The 16,260-nt window shown below is 47.7% G+C and overlaps 1 protein-coding gene across 2 annotated transcripts in view; it reads right to left on the minus strand.

The window, feature by feature from the left end:
- Arfgef2 (ADP ribosylation factor guanine nucleotide exchange factor 2) overlaps positions 1-12,423 on the minus strand; it is an 81,557-nt gene extending 69,134 nt beyond the window's left edge. For both annotated transcript variants that reach the window (XM_026787088.1, XM_005362870.3), the window contains exon 1: positions 12,133-12,423. In XM_026787088.1, the coding sequence (XP_026642889.1) occupies positions 12,133-12,253 (121 nt within the window). In that variant the 5' untranslated portion in view covers positions 12,254-12,423. The remainder of the gene's footprint in view (positions 1-12,132) is intronic.
- Between the last annotated feature and the right edge of the window lie 3,837 nt (positions 12,424-16,260).

Raw genomic sequence — 16,260 nt, forward strand, 5'->3', positions numbered from 1 at the left:
GCCCTGAAAGAAGAGAATACTTGGGACAGCTGCTGGCAGTACTAGCAACAATGCTGTGTACTCTGCAACCCAGGGTGGCAAACAAGATCCATTCATCAGCCAGTGTAACATATATGAAGCCCACAGTCCTTTCAGTGGGGACCTCTTAGCAGGCCACCCAATCCAGAGCACACAAACCCCACCCACTTAAAAAGATGACAGGAGGATAACAGGGAGAGAGGTCAGCTGGTGCGACTCTCACCCTGCACTTCACTCCTCCACATGCTAATACCACTGCATCTCCCAGTTGAAAAACTGGCAACCAGCAGCAGTAAATGAGCAGGTTGCAAAGAAGGAGACAGGGCTGAGCTAGAGCAGCTGCAGCTAGAAAGACACAGAACTCCCCAGAGATCATTTCTGGGTGTTGCCATTACCTACAGAAACAACACCCCCATTTACTAGCAACCTGGCAGCAGGCTCACACTCTCCTTCCCAACAATGACCATCACAATCCTCACATCCAACCCTGCCTAAGTCCATCATCAGCCAGTGCCCTCAGATCCCAGAGCATCTCTTCTAACAGAACAGCCACACATCCCTGCTATCCTAATCAGTCCTGTCCCCCTTTAAGTCTCTCTCAACCACCTGTTCCTCCACCCCAAATCCACCTACAATGGCTGGTCACACTCTAAAGCTTGGTCCTGTGAGGAACTGGGACACTTTCAGCTCCTTGCTAGCCTCTGTACATGCCCTCTCCTTTCAGCTAGCCCACCTATCCACATGCTCCCAGAGGAACGTACTGTGGCCTGCCAGACCTTCCCATGACTGATCCTTCAGTTTTCCTCTTCCTACATTTTCCAGGTGGAGCCCTTCAGCAGGACTGCTGTTGGATGAGGCACTCTGCAGCCATAACGTCTGACCTCTAGTCTCAATGTCTGGCACAATTCCACCCTCTGGTGACCTGTCTCCACCTAAGCAGACATCCAACAACATGCTGGTCTATGATGTTGCCATCACCAGACTCAGAGAGAGCCTGAATACTGTCAGCCTGTCCCTCCCATCCTGTTTCTGCACCATACTTTGCTCTCCTTGGTCTCTCTCACTAACTGCCATCATGACAGCCTTCCCTCACAGCTGGGGTAGCAGTCTCTCCTTTACAGAGAAGATAGAAGCTACATAAGAGACTCCCTCAAGTCTACAAGCAAGCCTACAAAGGGACCTGCCTGTGCCCACCCTCTGATCCCCTTGTGTGGGGGTGAGGCACCCATGCCTACCTGCTTCCTTGGGGACTTCATGTTCTCAGGACTAGTCACTCTGACCACTTCTCACCACAAGGTCCCATCACCGCTACACTTAATTGCCTAACTATTCTGCTTCTGGTTTTTCCCTTCCCTCTCTCCCACCCTATAGCTCTTCTCTACACAGCAGTCAGAAGAACTGTCTTAGAGTGTGTGACAGTTAATACTGTCAACTTGACGGGATCCAGAATCACATAGTAGACAAGCCTCTGGGCATACTTGAGAGACTGCCTACATTAGGCTGGCTGAGGCAGGAGGACCCACCTAACTGTGGGCAGTACCATTCTATAGACTGGAGTCCTGGTGGAGAAGAGAGAGACAGAGAGAAAGCTAAGCATCAGCAACCACTGCTCTCTGCTTCCTGGTTGTGGACATTATGACCAGAACCTCGAGCTTCTGAAACAATCAATGAACTGGACATCAAACCCGAAACAAACTCTTCCTTTCAGAAGCTGCCTGCTGCAGCAAGGAAGTAAACAATGTGGGAAGTGCCTCACAGAGAGGAGCCAATGGCCCTCATTTGCTCAGCTCTTTCCCATAGCACAAAGTAAGCTCAGAATCCTTATGGCTGCCAAGCCTCTATGATTTGACTCCAGTCACCCCTCTGGCCTCCCCATCCACGACAACTCTGGATACCACCCTCCACCCCAACCATATCCCAGGGCTCTCCTTTAGTCCTAGGATCACGTTACCACTCTAAAAGGCCTTTCAGCATCATTAACAACTGCCACCTGGTAGCACCCTGCTGAGAAGCTCCCTAACCCTTTCTGTTTCACTCTGGTTTCCTCTTCTCATCTTTCTTCAGAGTGCTGGTCACCCTTGACACACTATGTGTCAGCTCCTTTACACCCGCTTCCCCAGCAGGGGAGAAACCCTACGACAAGCCCGTCCACAATGCCCACGAGAATGTACAGAGACAGAAGCAGGCCCTCTGTGTGTGCTCAACACCTGTGCAAATCGTTCTTTTCCTTTCCTGTATTATTTAACCTCTCCCTCTGTGGATCCCTTTTCAATGACATTTAGAAAATTCCAAGTGTCTAATGGGACCAGAATTTATCCCTAGTGCATGAACTGGCTTTTTGGAGCCATTCTCTATGGAGGGATACCTTGCTCAGCCTAGATATAGAGGGGAGAGACCTTGGTCCTGCCTCAAAGCGATGTGCCAGACTATGTTGACTCCCATGGGAAGAAAGCCTTACCCTCTCTGAGGAGTGGATGGGGGGGTTGGGGTGAAAGGTGGGGGGAGTAGGAGGAGGGGAGGGAGTGGGAACTGGGATTGGTATGTAAAATGAGAAAAGATTATTCTAAAATAAATAAATAAAAAGAAAAAATTCTAAGCATCTTCTACCTTAAAGAGAGAAAACTACGTCGGGTGGTGGTGGTGGCGGCGGCATACACCTTTAATCCCAGCATTCGGGAGCCTGAGAAAGAACCGTCACAAGTACCAGGCTCACCACCACTAACTACATAGCAAGATTGCTTCAAAACCAAAGAAAAGAATTAAGCCTTCCATGGGCCACCCTCCCCCTGACAGCAGCCCAAACAAAGCCTGCGCTCACTCTGTTTCCTCATCTCCCACACTTACTTCTAACCACAAGGATTCCACCTGCAGCACCCCACCCAAACAGTTCAAGAGGCCACCGGTGACCACATGTCCCTAACCTGATAAGCACGCTTCCAGTCTCCATCTGACTGGCCTCCCTCAGCACCAATAATTTTTCTCTGCATCTGCCCTGCGCTTCTCACCAGTTTCTGCTCTAGCTCCCTCTGCCCAGGCAGGAAGAGCTGGAGGTCCTCACACTAGGCCCCCACCCACAGACTCCAGTCTCTAGACCAGGCCTCTTAGGGATCTCAGGCTTATCTACGCAGTTGCTTCCTATTTCAGGTGTCTAACAGGATGATGCTAGATATGGTTTGTATATAGCATGTCCTCCAAAGGGCCAAGTTTCAAAGACGTGGTCCCCAGATGGTAGAGCCAATCACCGAGAGGTGATTAGCTCGTGAGGGTGCTAACTGCACGATAGGTTAATCACTGGTGAGTTCTTCCATCAAAAGTAGGCCTGGCTGGAGGCCAGTGGAGGGAGTGGATAACTCAGGGATGTGCCTCTGAAAGCTGGCTTCTTCCTGGTGCCTGTTTCTCTCACCTTCCTGGCCAGCTCTTAACCCACCACATTCTTCTACCCTGATGCTCTGCCTCACCTCAGACCCAAAACAATGAAACTAGCCACAAACAGTCTGAAGCCTCTGAAACCATGACCCAAAGTTTTCCTCCTTTAACCTATTCCTCTAAGACATTTGCCACAGCAATGAAACACTGACTAATGAAAGTCCAAAGGCAGATCTGGGTTCCAGCTCAGATGAATCTACCCCCTCTTCCTGCCCATATGGTCTTCCCTCTTTCCATCTGATAGTTCAGATCACTGAGTCAGCAATCTGGAGCTGGATGAACAACTCCAGTTCTTATGCCCTTAGCCAACTCATCATCAGATTACCTTAGCTCTACTTTTCAGGCAGGCCAACAATCTATCCACTTAGCTCTGTTTGCATTGTCATCAGCCCAAGCCACCCACCCACTCACCAACATGATGCTAACTGCCTCTCAGTTGATCCCAAACAATCCCTTTAGCCTCTCTGTAATATGTGAACACTGGTCAAAGAGACTTCAAAACACAAGCCTGACTGTGCCAGCACATTTCCCGTTTTGGGCTCTTCCATGTCACCCCACTGCTTTTGATCATGATCCTATGGGTCTCTGACCAGCCTCTCCTGCCTTACTCCCAAGTATACTGTGCCTCAGCCGTATGCTGCTCTGTCACAAAGCCTTTTCTTAGGCTGGTCCCTCTCCTGAAGTATCTCCCACCCAACCTCTGTGTCTGCATTCATCATTCAGAGCTCACTCAAGTCAGTGTCCAGTGCTCTGAAATGGCAGGCTTCTTGCTGGCATGGCCCAGAGGGTGTGACCCTGGTTGCACCAGAGCACAGTTTATTTTATTCCCCTTGTTTATTTACTCCTCTGGCATCATGATCCCAAGACATCCCTCTAAACGAAAGTCAGACTGTCTGGACAACAGACAAAACAAAATAAACTGCAACAGATATGCAGAGACAGCTCCCTAGCACTGAGGGGAAAAGCCTTTTTTGTTTGTTTGTTTGTTTGTTTGTTTGTTTGGAGACAGGGTTTCTCTATGTAGCTTTGGAGCCTGTCCTGGACCTCGCTCTGTAGACCAGGCTAGCCTTGAACTCACAGAGATCTGCCTGCCTCTGCCTCCTGAGTGTTGAGATTAAAGGTGTAAGTCACCACTGAGCGGCAGGGGAAATCCTTTACATCCCATCACAGAAGGCCTGTTCTCCCCATAAACCATAAAACCTATAATGCATGCTAATCAAGATCAGCCTTGCAGAAAGAGTATAAGAGTGATCAGCAAATGTGAAACTATTTTCTAAGCTAACCTCATTGGAAAGGAGACCAAGCAGTCTCCTGGTGGGTCACTTGCAACTGCAGAGAGCCATGATAAGGAAACCCGCCCGAGCTACTTAAGACTTAGCATCCTGTGATTAAGCACATGCTCTCACAGGTCTGTTCTTCTCTGTAATTGCCCTAGCACTGCCTTAACTCTCCCAAGATTTACAAGTACAGATCACAGGTCTGGATTCATTCGCTCAGCCAGAGTCCTGAGCTCTACAGACCAACTCATGAGGCAGAAGGGTGAGCACCCAGGTCCTCCTCCTTGGCCACACAGGCCTGAGAAACAGCAGGTTACCACCTGCTCCTGTCTGTGCCCCTTCTTCATGGCACTAGCTGCGCTCACTTCAGCCGGGTCAGTAGATATTCTCATCTCAGAAACAAGGCACCAAGAAGCTAGATTAGCTTACTTGTATAAGCAAAGGGTCAGCCTTTCCCACCAATCTTGACATACATTTTAATTACCAACACAACACAATGTTCAGCTGCTGTTGCTCTAAGGTGAGCTCCCTCCTGGAAATGCTATAAAACTTTTCAACAAAGAGTAATCTGCAGGAAGCTGGAGAGATGGTTCAGCAGTTAAGAGCACATTCTGCTCCTGTAGAGATATGAGTTTTGTTCCTAGCACCCACCCATGACAGGCACCTATAACTCTTCTTCCAGGGGATCTGGTATCCTTGTCTAACTTTCACAGGCACTTATACACATACATGTGCACACACAATAAAAATAAAATAAATCTATTTTTTAAAATGGAAGTTTATACTTTAAGTTATTTTATTATTTTGTATGTATGGATTTCTGCACACAATGTATGTGCAAGGTACTGAGGGCGCATCTGATCCCCTAGATCTGGAGTTACAAATGACTATGAGCCACCCATGTAGGTCAAACCCAGGTCCTCTTACAGTCTGTGGTTTTAACCAATGAGCCACCAATTCAGTTTCTTATATTTTGGTTTCTTTTTTCTTTTCTTTATTTCTTTTTTTAGCTTTTTGCTTGTTTGTTTCTCAAGACAGGATTTCTCCATGTATCCTTGGCTGTCCTGGAGCTTGCTCTGTAGACCACACTAGCCTCAAACTTACAGTCTGCTTCTCCCTGCTTAGTGCTGGGATTAAGGGCATGCACTACCTATCTTGGTCTTTTTGTTTGTTCAGTTGTTTGTTTTAAAGAGTAATCTGTAGAGGCCATGAGCCTTGCCAGTTCAGGTTTTGTTTTGGTTTTTGAAGACAAGGTTTCTCTGTAGAGCCTTGGTTGTCCTGGAACTCGTTCTGTAGACAAGCTGATCTCTAAGTCAGAGTTCCACTTGCCTCTGCCTCCCAAGGGCTAGGATTAAAGGTTTGCACTATCACCTCCTAGCTTCCAGGTCAGTTTTTAATGTAGTATATCACTTGTAGACAAACTTCCTAATCCAAACTCCAGAATTTACTAAAATTGAAGGCTTTATTCTAAACAGTTTCAATTAGTTATTCTATTTTTGGATTTTGAGATAAAAGTTTGTCATAGAACCTGGGCTAGTACAGAACTCACTCTGTAAATCAAGATGGCCTCAAACTACAGCAACCTTCTGTTCTGGCTCTCAAGTTTTGGGATTAGAGGTGTACACCCTGATGCATCAAATGTCATTTCTGAGACAGAATCTCAATAGACAGGAGAGCATGGCTTCCAACTCATGATATTCCCACCTCAGCTTCCAGAATACTGGAATTACAGGTATATGCCATATTAAGCAAGTCGCAGTATTTTTAACATTTTTCAAATTTCACACTTAAGGTTCTTCCTAACAGTGGCAAGAGGTTTTTTGTGCTGTGAATAGGACTTCACACATGCTAGACAAACACTGCACTGAGCACATCTCTAGGCCTAAATGCTGACTATTCCTACACAGCTAGAGCTTATAAATATATCTGGTAACTCTTTCTTCTGAATGACATTTAAACAAGCTCAACCAACAAACCAACAGACCCACCCATACGCCACCTCTCCTTCGTCCTCTTCACAGTACAGTTAACCCTGGAGAAAGCCCTGCTTGTGCTTACTATGTCCCCATCTCCTCCCACACCTCCTCCCACACCAGTCTGCCTTTCACCTGCAGTGTGCCACTCAAATAGCTCAATGGATGGCCACTCATGACCCACAAGTCTCTAAACTCTGGTATCAAACAGAGAAATCAGCATGCCTGAGACTGGACTTCATCCTCCACAGGTTAGATAAATGGGAGCTGCAGCTTCCTTTGTCCACCCACTGTGTAGCTGTGGGCAAACCACTCTCTTTTGTTTCCCACTGCACAGGTATCCCAAACAGTCATCATTCTGTAGGACAGAGCTCAATGTGTCAGAATCAGAAAAAGCTAGCTCAATGATGTTCATATGAAACCACCTACCAGCACAACAAAGACAGAGTAAAATGCTACAGAGAGAAAAGATCTTTTGTAGCATATGCCTTTAATCCCAGCACTCAGAAGGCAGAGGTAAAAGGATCTCTGTGAGTTCGAGGCCAGCCTGGTCTAAAGAGTGGGTTCCAGGACAGCCAGAGCTACACAGAGAGAGACCCTGTCTCAAAAAAAAGAAAGAGATCATTTTGACCATAAGCTTTCAAATGTATCTCAGAATTCAGCTACAGAAAACAATCTCTTCATTGAAACGTCACCAGTAAGACTGTTTTCAAAGATACGTAACTACAGAGTCAGTTTTATATGAAAAATAGACACGTGTTTGTTCTTAGATTTTCATGATGACTGAGCATGACAGCATTTACAGAACACCTTGACCCTTTCATAGTACTTTCTGCATACTAAATTATTAAATAGTCTATCTCACACATACACAGAAGGGAGGATCGTTAGGATGATCCAGTTAAACTGTAGATAAATCTTTCCATATTCAATTTAAAAACACTTAAGATTTTTTTATTCCTTTTGGTCAACCTTCCAAATGTCATACGATTTAAGAACAGAAATATAGAGACATCATCAAGAAAGGGGCCCTAAGTAAGACAATTATAAAAGGAAGGCTTTAAGAATGGCATTAAATTCTCCAATTGAGGGCTGAAAGGTTGGAGCTTATTAACGCAATCCAGGCATCATCAAAGAGTCAAAGCAACAATGTCCCTGGGTGAAGAATACTCTCACAGGCTCTTGTTTTCTCCTGACAGAGTTAGAAGGACACCACCCCCGATTTGGATCGCCATCTATGTGTTTGATGTTAGAGAGATGACTCATTAGGTCACTCCAGTCTTGTTCCACCTGATCATCCCTGCTTTTATAAGATACAACTCCTGTCTTCACTGCACTTAGCAAGTTAACGCTGTAACAAGCATAGCCTATCCATCATGTAATCACATTTTTTAGAAAAGATTTATTTATTTTTATTTTATTTGGATGAGTGTTTGTCTACATGTAGATATGTATACCATGTGTGTGCCCACAGAGGCAGGAAGAGGATGTTAGATCTCTTGGCACCCATAGTTTGTTGTGAGCCACCATGTGAGTAATAGGAATAGAGCCCAGGTCTGCAAAGGCAGTCAGCATCCTAACACTCCTTAACAGCTAAAGCCAGCTTTCTGGTCCCATAATTACATTCATTTATTTTATCTACAAACCAAGCAGATCAATAAGTGACTCCTGAAAGACCTAACCAAGGCTAAAAGCACCACACCAGGGTGCTTAGATTCTGTGGTAACAATCACGGCAGCATGCATCTGCTGAGCATCCAGCTAACTTCACCTTAACAGTAACCCTGGCAAATGTGGAAGATTAAGAACAAACATGGCAAGTAAAGGCAGATGATTTGAACCCAGATGATCTTGAATCCCAGAAGGCTCAGAGCTTCTCACAGACATGAGATACAGCCCTGAAGCCCTAACACTGCCTCCCATCCTCACCCCACTGTAACTGGCAGGAACCTGTCACAGAAACAGTTTCTGGTAAGGACTCTTTACCATCCAAGCACTTCAGCTTTCGTTGGTCACTTACAGTTCTTACCAAAATTAATGATAATCTATACATTATCTTTAAAAAATATACTTTTTAGGGTTGGAGAGATAGTTCAGTGGTTAAGAACACTGGCTGTTCTTGAGGACTGGGGGTTCAATTCCCAGCAGCCATATGGTGGCTCACAACTGTCTTGTTCTATAACTCCAGTTTTAAGGGATCCAACACCCTTACACAGACATACATGCCAGAAAAACACCAATGCACATAAAATAAATCACTTTTAAAAAAGTAAAGCAAGGGAGCATAGGCAGTTTGGATGCTCACCTTACTAGACCTGGATGGAGGTGAGTGGTCCTTGGACTTCCCACAGGGCAGGGAACCCTGATTGCTCTTTGGGCTGACGAGGGAGGGGGACTTGGTCGGGGGAGGGAAATGGGAGGCGGTGGCGGGGAGGAGGCAGAAATCCTAAATAAATAAATAAATAAATAAATGTAAAGCAGGAGGGGGCTGGAGAGATGGCTCAGTGGTTAAGAGCATTGCCTGCTCTTCCAAAGGTCCTGAGTTCAATTCCCGGCAACCACATGGTGGCTCACAACCATCTGTAATGAGGTCTGGTGCCCTCTTCTGGGCTGCAGACATACACACAGACAGACTATTGTATACATAATAAATAAATAAATAAATATTTTTTTTTAAAAAAAAGAAGTAAAGCAAGAGAAAAAAATACTGCTTTAAAAATAAATAAAGCTGGGAAGTGACCTTTAATCCCAGCACTCAGGAGGCAGAGGTAGAGGTAGGCAAATCTCTGTGAGTTCGAGGCCAGCCTGGTCTGCAGAGTGAGTTCCAGGACAGGCTCCAAAACTACAGAGAAACCCTGTCTTGAAAAACAAAAATAAACAAAATGCATTATACTTTTTACCCACTTCCACACTTCAGTCATTTTTCCTTATTTCTTCCTCTTTTTTGTACATACATGTGGTACACGTTCAGAGTATGCATGGTCATGTGTGGGAGTGTATACTCTCACCCTTGTGCACGGAGGCCCAAAGTTGATGCTGGATTTCTTTCTTGATTGCTCTCCAGTTCCCCAGGCAGTGTCTCCCACTGAACCAGAGCTTACCAATTCTGCTCGTTAGCTAACCAGCTTGCCCCAAGAACTCCCTATCTCTACCTCCCAAGTGCTTGTGCTATAGGCAGTCACCACACCTGCTTGTCTTATATACACGTGGGTTCTGGGGAGCTGAACTCTGGTCTTCATACTCATGCTGCAAGCACTTTATATACTGAGCTGTCTTCCAGCCCCACACATTTCTCTTCTTAAATGGAATTACTTAAACCCAAGACAAGGTCTTGAGATACAGAGTGAAGGAACACCACATATGCTGTGATGTTTTTACTGCTCAGAAATAAAAGCAAGTCTTTTCACTAACTATGCACATGGCTACTCTCTTAAAGGATGGTTCCCTTAAATCAGTCCTGTGTGAATTCCCTAATACTGGTAACAAGGAGCCTTCCCTCTATTTCCACATAACCTGTTGAGCCATTTCTTACATACATATGTGTATGTAGTGTGCATGCACGTATGCATGCTCACATGTGGACACACATGTAGAGTAATTCAAATGTGCATTTCTTCATCCTGACTTGCAAAAATCTGAACTTCTAAATAAAAACATGATCCAAGAATATCTAATAATGCACCAATGCTATGGCCCACGGGATGATTTTATAAGTAGGTCCTAGCAGTGTGATATTTGATGTTAAAATTTCTAAACAGGAAATTAAAACTATAGGTAGAATGGAGTCCAGGCAGGTTTCACCCTGAGGCTTCTGCCATTATAACTTACAGGCTGTTTTTCCAATGCTTCTCCTACATTTCCGACAAAACCAAACCCAACTCTCAGCCCAGCTTTTTGAAACAGAAAAGCTTTAAAGCTTTAGGTCTCAGTAACTGCCTTCAATAGAGCCCGAATTCCACAAGATTAGCTGCTTCTGGATTACACAGGCAGCAAGCACCTCCTCCCAACAACAACAGGACTCACAAATGTTTCCCACAAGGCCTAGACCTTCCACAGGGAAGTGCAAAGATCCCAAATCCATTCCGAGGTCTCAAGTGAACTCTCTCCTTGCACCAAACAGAGAAATTTGACTGTAACAGAAAAGCAGCCTTTCTATTTGCTCAATGTGTTAGGAAAACAATCCCTTTAAAAAGATCCCCACAGATAGTCAGGCACACGCCTTTAATCCCAGCACTAGTGAGATTGGGGCAGCCTGGTCTACAGAGTGAGTTCCAGGACAGCCAAAGCTGTTACACGGAGAAACCCTGTCTCTGAAAACAACAGCAGCAGCAGCAGCAACAGCAGCAGCAGCAGCAGCAAAGATCCTAACATGGAATTGCACAGGCCTTAGGGTGGTGAATTAGTAGGAAGACAGATCTGGTCAAATGTTCTGGTGCTTTCCACCCACAACTTTTCCTCTCGAAACTCCACATGGTAGACAACGGCTTGCTTTTTAGAAGTGGGCTCAAACGTCACATCCAATCTAAAGCAGATCTCGGGTCCTCTGGATCACTTTCGGCTCTTTTATCTCAAGGTAGTAACTGTTAGTATTGTTTTGTCTGCACTCCCAGAATGTAAGCGCCACAGGAGTTAGCAAGGACTCCATTTCCCCATCATGGCCATGTCCTCAGTGTCTGGTACACTAGCACTTGATAAGTAACTAAGACGGGGGACTGATGCTGGTGTTAACTACCAAGCTTTTACCTAGTTAGACGCTAGAGACGTCTCTCTTTCCATAATCCATGGGTCCATTCAACAAGCAAATATTTACTGAGAAACTATTATATGCCAAACACTGTCAGAGGTGCACAGGGCACCGCACTGAACAAATCAGACAAGTATCTTTGCTGGGCAGAACCTTTATTTTAGGAACCCGCCCTAAAATGAGGCTATGTCTTGCACACTGTCCAGTGCCTAGAATATAGATCACCCTGCACGCCTTCGAGGTGAAGAGCTCAGAGTCCGGGTGTTCTCCAGTGGGACATTTTCAAATTAAGCCTCTGGGGCTCTTCAGCACCAACTGGGCAGCTCTCTCACCTGCTCTGCTCGCTCACGTGGGAGAACCCCAACCAGAACAGCCCAGGTAAAGGAAAAACTTAAGAGCAAAGGCGACTGCTTCTGAGGACTTGGAGATGGTTGAAGGGAGGAACCAGGAAACGGGACAAGAAGTCGTGGCAAGGCCCTAGGCAAGGAGGCTGGAGAACCAGCTCTGGCTGTCACCAAGTTGCTAGGTGACCTTGGGCCAGTCTCTGCCGCCCCGACACCAGCTCCCCCAGGACAGGAGGCGGAAGAAGCCGGGAGGGTGGGATTCGGGTTGGGGAAAGCGGAGGCCAGCAGGCCCGGAGGGTAACGGCCGGCGCGGGGAGACCGGTGCGGACCAGGCCGGGGCGGCTCACTCACCGAGCGCCACCTGGCAGGCCCTACGCAGCTGGGAGTGCTGGGGCCGCTTCACCTCCTTGTCGGCTAGGATCTTCTCCAGGGCCCGGGACACGAACATGCTCTTGGTCTGGCTTTCCTGCATGGCCCCGGCCGGCGGGGGCCGGCAGCCCCGCAAGCCGGCGGCACGAGCGAGCAGGAGAGTGAGGCTGGGGGACCAGGCGTCCCGGCCGGCACTGGCCGCGTCCGTGCGCGCCGCCCTGTCAGGAAGAGACGGCCCGGCCCCACGGCGCCGCCATGTTGAGGCGCGTCACGTGACCACGTGACGGACGGTGTCGCTACGTCTGTGCGTCGGTCGACCCTATGACCCCAAGGGCGGGAGCCAGCCGGGGGCGGGGTCAGGATAAGGGCAGGGCTCTGTGGGGGCGTGGTGGGTGGGGTGGGAGGGAATGTAAGGGCGGGGCGGTGGTGGGCGTGGTCTTGTGGTTGGGCGGGGCCTACGCCGGTGGGGGTTGGTTGACGACCGGCCCCGGCCACGGGATGCAGGGCTGGTCCAAGTGGGATGGGTCTGGTAGGGGGCGTGATAATCACTGGTGAAAGGCTGGAGAAGTGGGCAGCCCTGAAGGGGAGAGGAGGGAAGAGAGGTGACAGAGAGCATGAGACAGATAAACTGAGAAAAGAGAAAGAGGGAAAGAGTAAAAAGTTGTAAAAAAGAATTGAGAGTGATAATAAGCAAGAAGAGGTCAAAGGGGAGAGAAAGGAATGAGGTGACAGAGAGTAGGGACAGTGAAGAGAAAGGAGTAGCCAAGCGATGGAGGATAGGAAGATGACAAGAAGGGGGATGCAAGAAGGGCAGAGAAAGCGTGAGCAGAAAGAGGAAGCTCGGAGTAGTGAAAACTGGGGCTGAGGATGAAGCCAGGAGGTGAGGGGGGGTATGAGAGGAGGCAGGAAGAGAGGGGACAGGGCAGAGTGGACGGGAACAGAAAAGTAGGCAGAGAGAGAAAGTGGAGAAAGATGGCACTGGAGGGATAAAGGGGAGCAAGCGAGGAAATCTGGAAAGAACTTTCTGGCAGAGAGGAGGAAAAGAAAGGGAGTGAGAAGAGGAGCGGTGAGGTGAAGGATTTGCGTCCCTGTCAAGAAGACAAACCAGTCCTGTTGCCCCAGGGGAGACAGCTCCTAGGGGGTAATTTGGAGGCTCCAGCTTGATTTTTTTTTGTTTGTTTGTTTTTGTTTGTTTTGTTTTTGTTTTTACACAGGTTCTTACTTTGTAGTTTAGGCTAGCAAGAAACTAAGGACCAGGCTGGCCTTGAATTTGCATTAATCCTTCTGTCTCAGCTAGTGCTGGGATGAAGGGCACACAGCGCCATCTTGGTTAGGAGTTTGTTTACTTGCTGCTTTGGGTTTTTGTTTGTTTGTTTGTTTTTGATACAAGCCCCACTGTTTGTCCCAGGCTGACCTTGACCTTGAACTCAATGTCATCACACACACACACACACACACACACACACACACACACACACACACTCAACTGGAATTGTAGGAATTTGCCAGCACACCTGAATGTCTGCTTTCTAAGTGGCAGTCTTTGGTGATGCTGCCAAGAAGGACTCTCTCCCTTTTTTCCTGATCAGTTTTCATCAGCCTCACATTCTCACATGATGGAAAACAAGACAGGAGCCTTTGGAGCACTTGACAGGAGAAGAAACTGACTCAAAGGGCCGGTGTGGCGTGGTCTGTACCCGAGTGGAAGATAGAGGCACTGACCCCAAGGCAGTTTCCACTCCATGGCTAGGCAGTACTGATGCCCCCCCCCACACCCGCCTCCCCATAGGGCAGCCCTGATTCTTTGGCTCACAAGCAAACGGTTATTCCTCATGGTAATTTTGGGAATGACCCATGCCAACATGTTCAAATGCTCAGCTCAAACATCCCGTTACCTGTGTCTCCCTAGCTGGTGTTTCTAACGGCATTTGCAGACCTTCAGTGTTTGCCATTTTGTTGGGCTCGGTCCCTGGATGTGGTCCAGAGCCAGGCGGAATGTTTCAAGACTGCAGAGTCCATTGATTCCAATGTGACTTCGAAGCTCCTGTCAATAGGAAGCAGTCTGTTTCTCCACGCCCCTGAGCCTGGGCTCCCCTCATGACTGTCCTGACCCACAGAGTGGCAGGGTGTGAGGCTGGGCACAGGGAGGCCTGGCCCGAACCTTCCTTGGCAGGGTGTTGTATGATTCTCAGAAGAGTCCCAGAACAAAGAGCACATAGAGAGAACCCAGTTTTCCCAGCTTTAGCCAGCCCTCAGCCAACCTGTATTCAGCAGGAGAATACAACAACATGAGACACTCTAGTGAGACCAGCAGAGGTGCTCAGAAAACCCATGTACTGGAGGGAAACAGCAAACACTTAGGTCACTATAGCTTGGAGGGCTGCTTGTTACACAGCAGTAAACCACTGGAATCTCTTGATCCTTATGCCTTGAATAAATGAATGAATGAATGAACAAATGCATGAATGTGTGAAATTCTCAAACTACAGCACCAGGTGGAAAAGTTACATTTTGAGCTGTGTATCCTGCAGGGAGGTCAGACTGAGACATTTAGGGCTCAGCGCGAGGGAACCAAAGGCAAACAAGCTCAACTCCCTTAACTGCTGGTTGTTGAGAGGATACTTTCAACAGCCTTGACAAGACACCAGGGAGAGTGACAGGCCCTACACCAGGGAGGGTCACAGGCAAACAAGTGAAGACGGGGACTGTTGCCAAGGAGGAGCCTTGTTCCATACAATGCCCTTCGAAGCCCCCAGATCAGCCCAGAGAGCACACAGACAAGCTCTGAAGGCAAAAGTCACCTGTTGGTTGACCTAAATGTCATTAATTTTGGAGCGATGCATTATGAGCCTCTCCGTAGCTTCCTTGTGGATGACACTGCTATGTGCTTTATGGTAACAGTTGCCTGGTTATGTTTGCAGACACCCAAAGGCCACTTTTGCTACAGTGGTGGTGACTCCTTACTAGAGCTGCAGGACCTGATGGGCATCTGAGATGGAACAAAACTCTGGGTAGCTCCATCTTCAGACCATATCTGGCCCTGTTAACTAACTCAACCACCGAGCCAGATTCTTTTCAGTTAATAAGCTGGGAAATGTTTTATCCAAGACAACAATCCAAGGCTGACTTGACCTCATGTCCACTGGAGCCAATATGTGATTCTTGTGTTTCACCCTTGACAAACCAAACACCCCTAGTCTTTCAGCCTTGTTATATAAAAGGCCCGGACTCAACCACAGCTGGAAGAGGACAGCTACGAGAGCAACACAACACTTCCTGAGCACTCTGTGCCCACCAGACACAAAGCCAAGATATGTGTGGACAAGAACATTTCTCCTTCTCTATCCCTGAGATGTGGTCTCACAAAGCTCAGGTTGGCCTTGAACTTCTGATCCTCTTGCCTCTTCCTCCCCACTGCTGGGATTCCAGACACGTGCCTTGTCTACGTAGTTTTGGAGCTCAAGTCCAGAGTTTCATGCCTGCTAGGCAAGTACTCTTATCAGCCGAGCCACATCCCCAGCCCAAAAATTGCACGAATAATGAACGGACGACTGCCAAACTTTAACCCTGTTCCCATAAGACAATCAATAGAGACCTGCACTTCCCTTTGTCAGGCAGGTGTCTGGGAACCTCTGGTTTCCCTAGGCTTGTGTGACAGTAAAGGAACCCTGCCTGTCTCATGCTTTGGTCTCCTTTCTCCCTTTATACACTATATGATCTGCCATCCACTATGAAGATCATGCCACCCCTCTACTTAAAACCCAGAGCTGGCTCCCTGTTAGCTGTGGAGCTGACTCTCAATACCATTCTATGGTGACAAGCTGGCGTGGGCCCCCTAAGCTCTCAGACCTCATCTCCCATCTTTTCCTCCTTCTTGGGGATGGCAGGCTGCTCTAGGCTCCTTCGTGTCCCTTTAAGACTTTGGCCTTTAGCCAGGTGATGGTGATGCATCTCTTTAATCCTAGGAAGGTGGAGGCAGGCATGCAGCCCTCTGAGTGTGAGGCCAGCCTGGTCTACAGAATGAGCTCCAGGACAGCCAGTGCTACAAAGAGAAGCCTTGTCCCAAAAACCGAGGGGGGAGGAGGCTTCTGAACTCCCGTGCCTCTCAAT

This window comes from Microtus ochrogaster, linkage group LG8 (assembly GCF_000317375.1).
Source record: "Microtus ochrogaster isolate Prairie Vole_2 linkage group LG8, MicOch1.0, whole genome shotgun sequence".
Lineage (NCBI taxonomy): Eukaryota > Metazoa > Chordata > Mammalia > Rodentia > Cricetidae > Microtus > Microtus ochrogaster.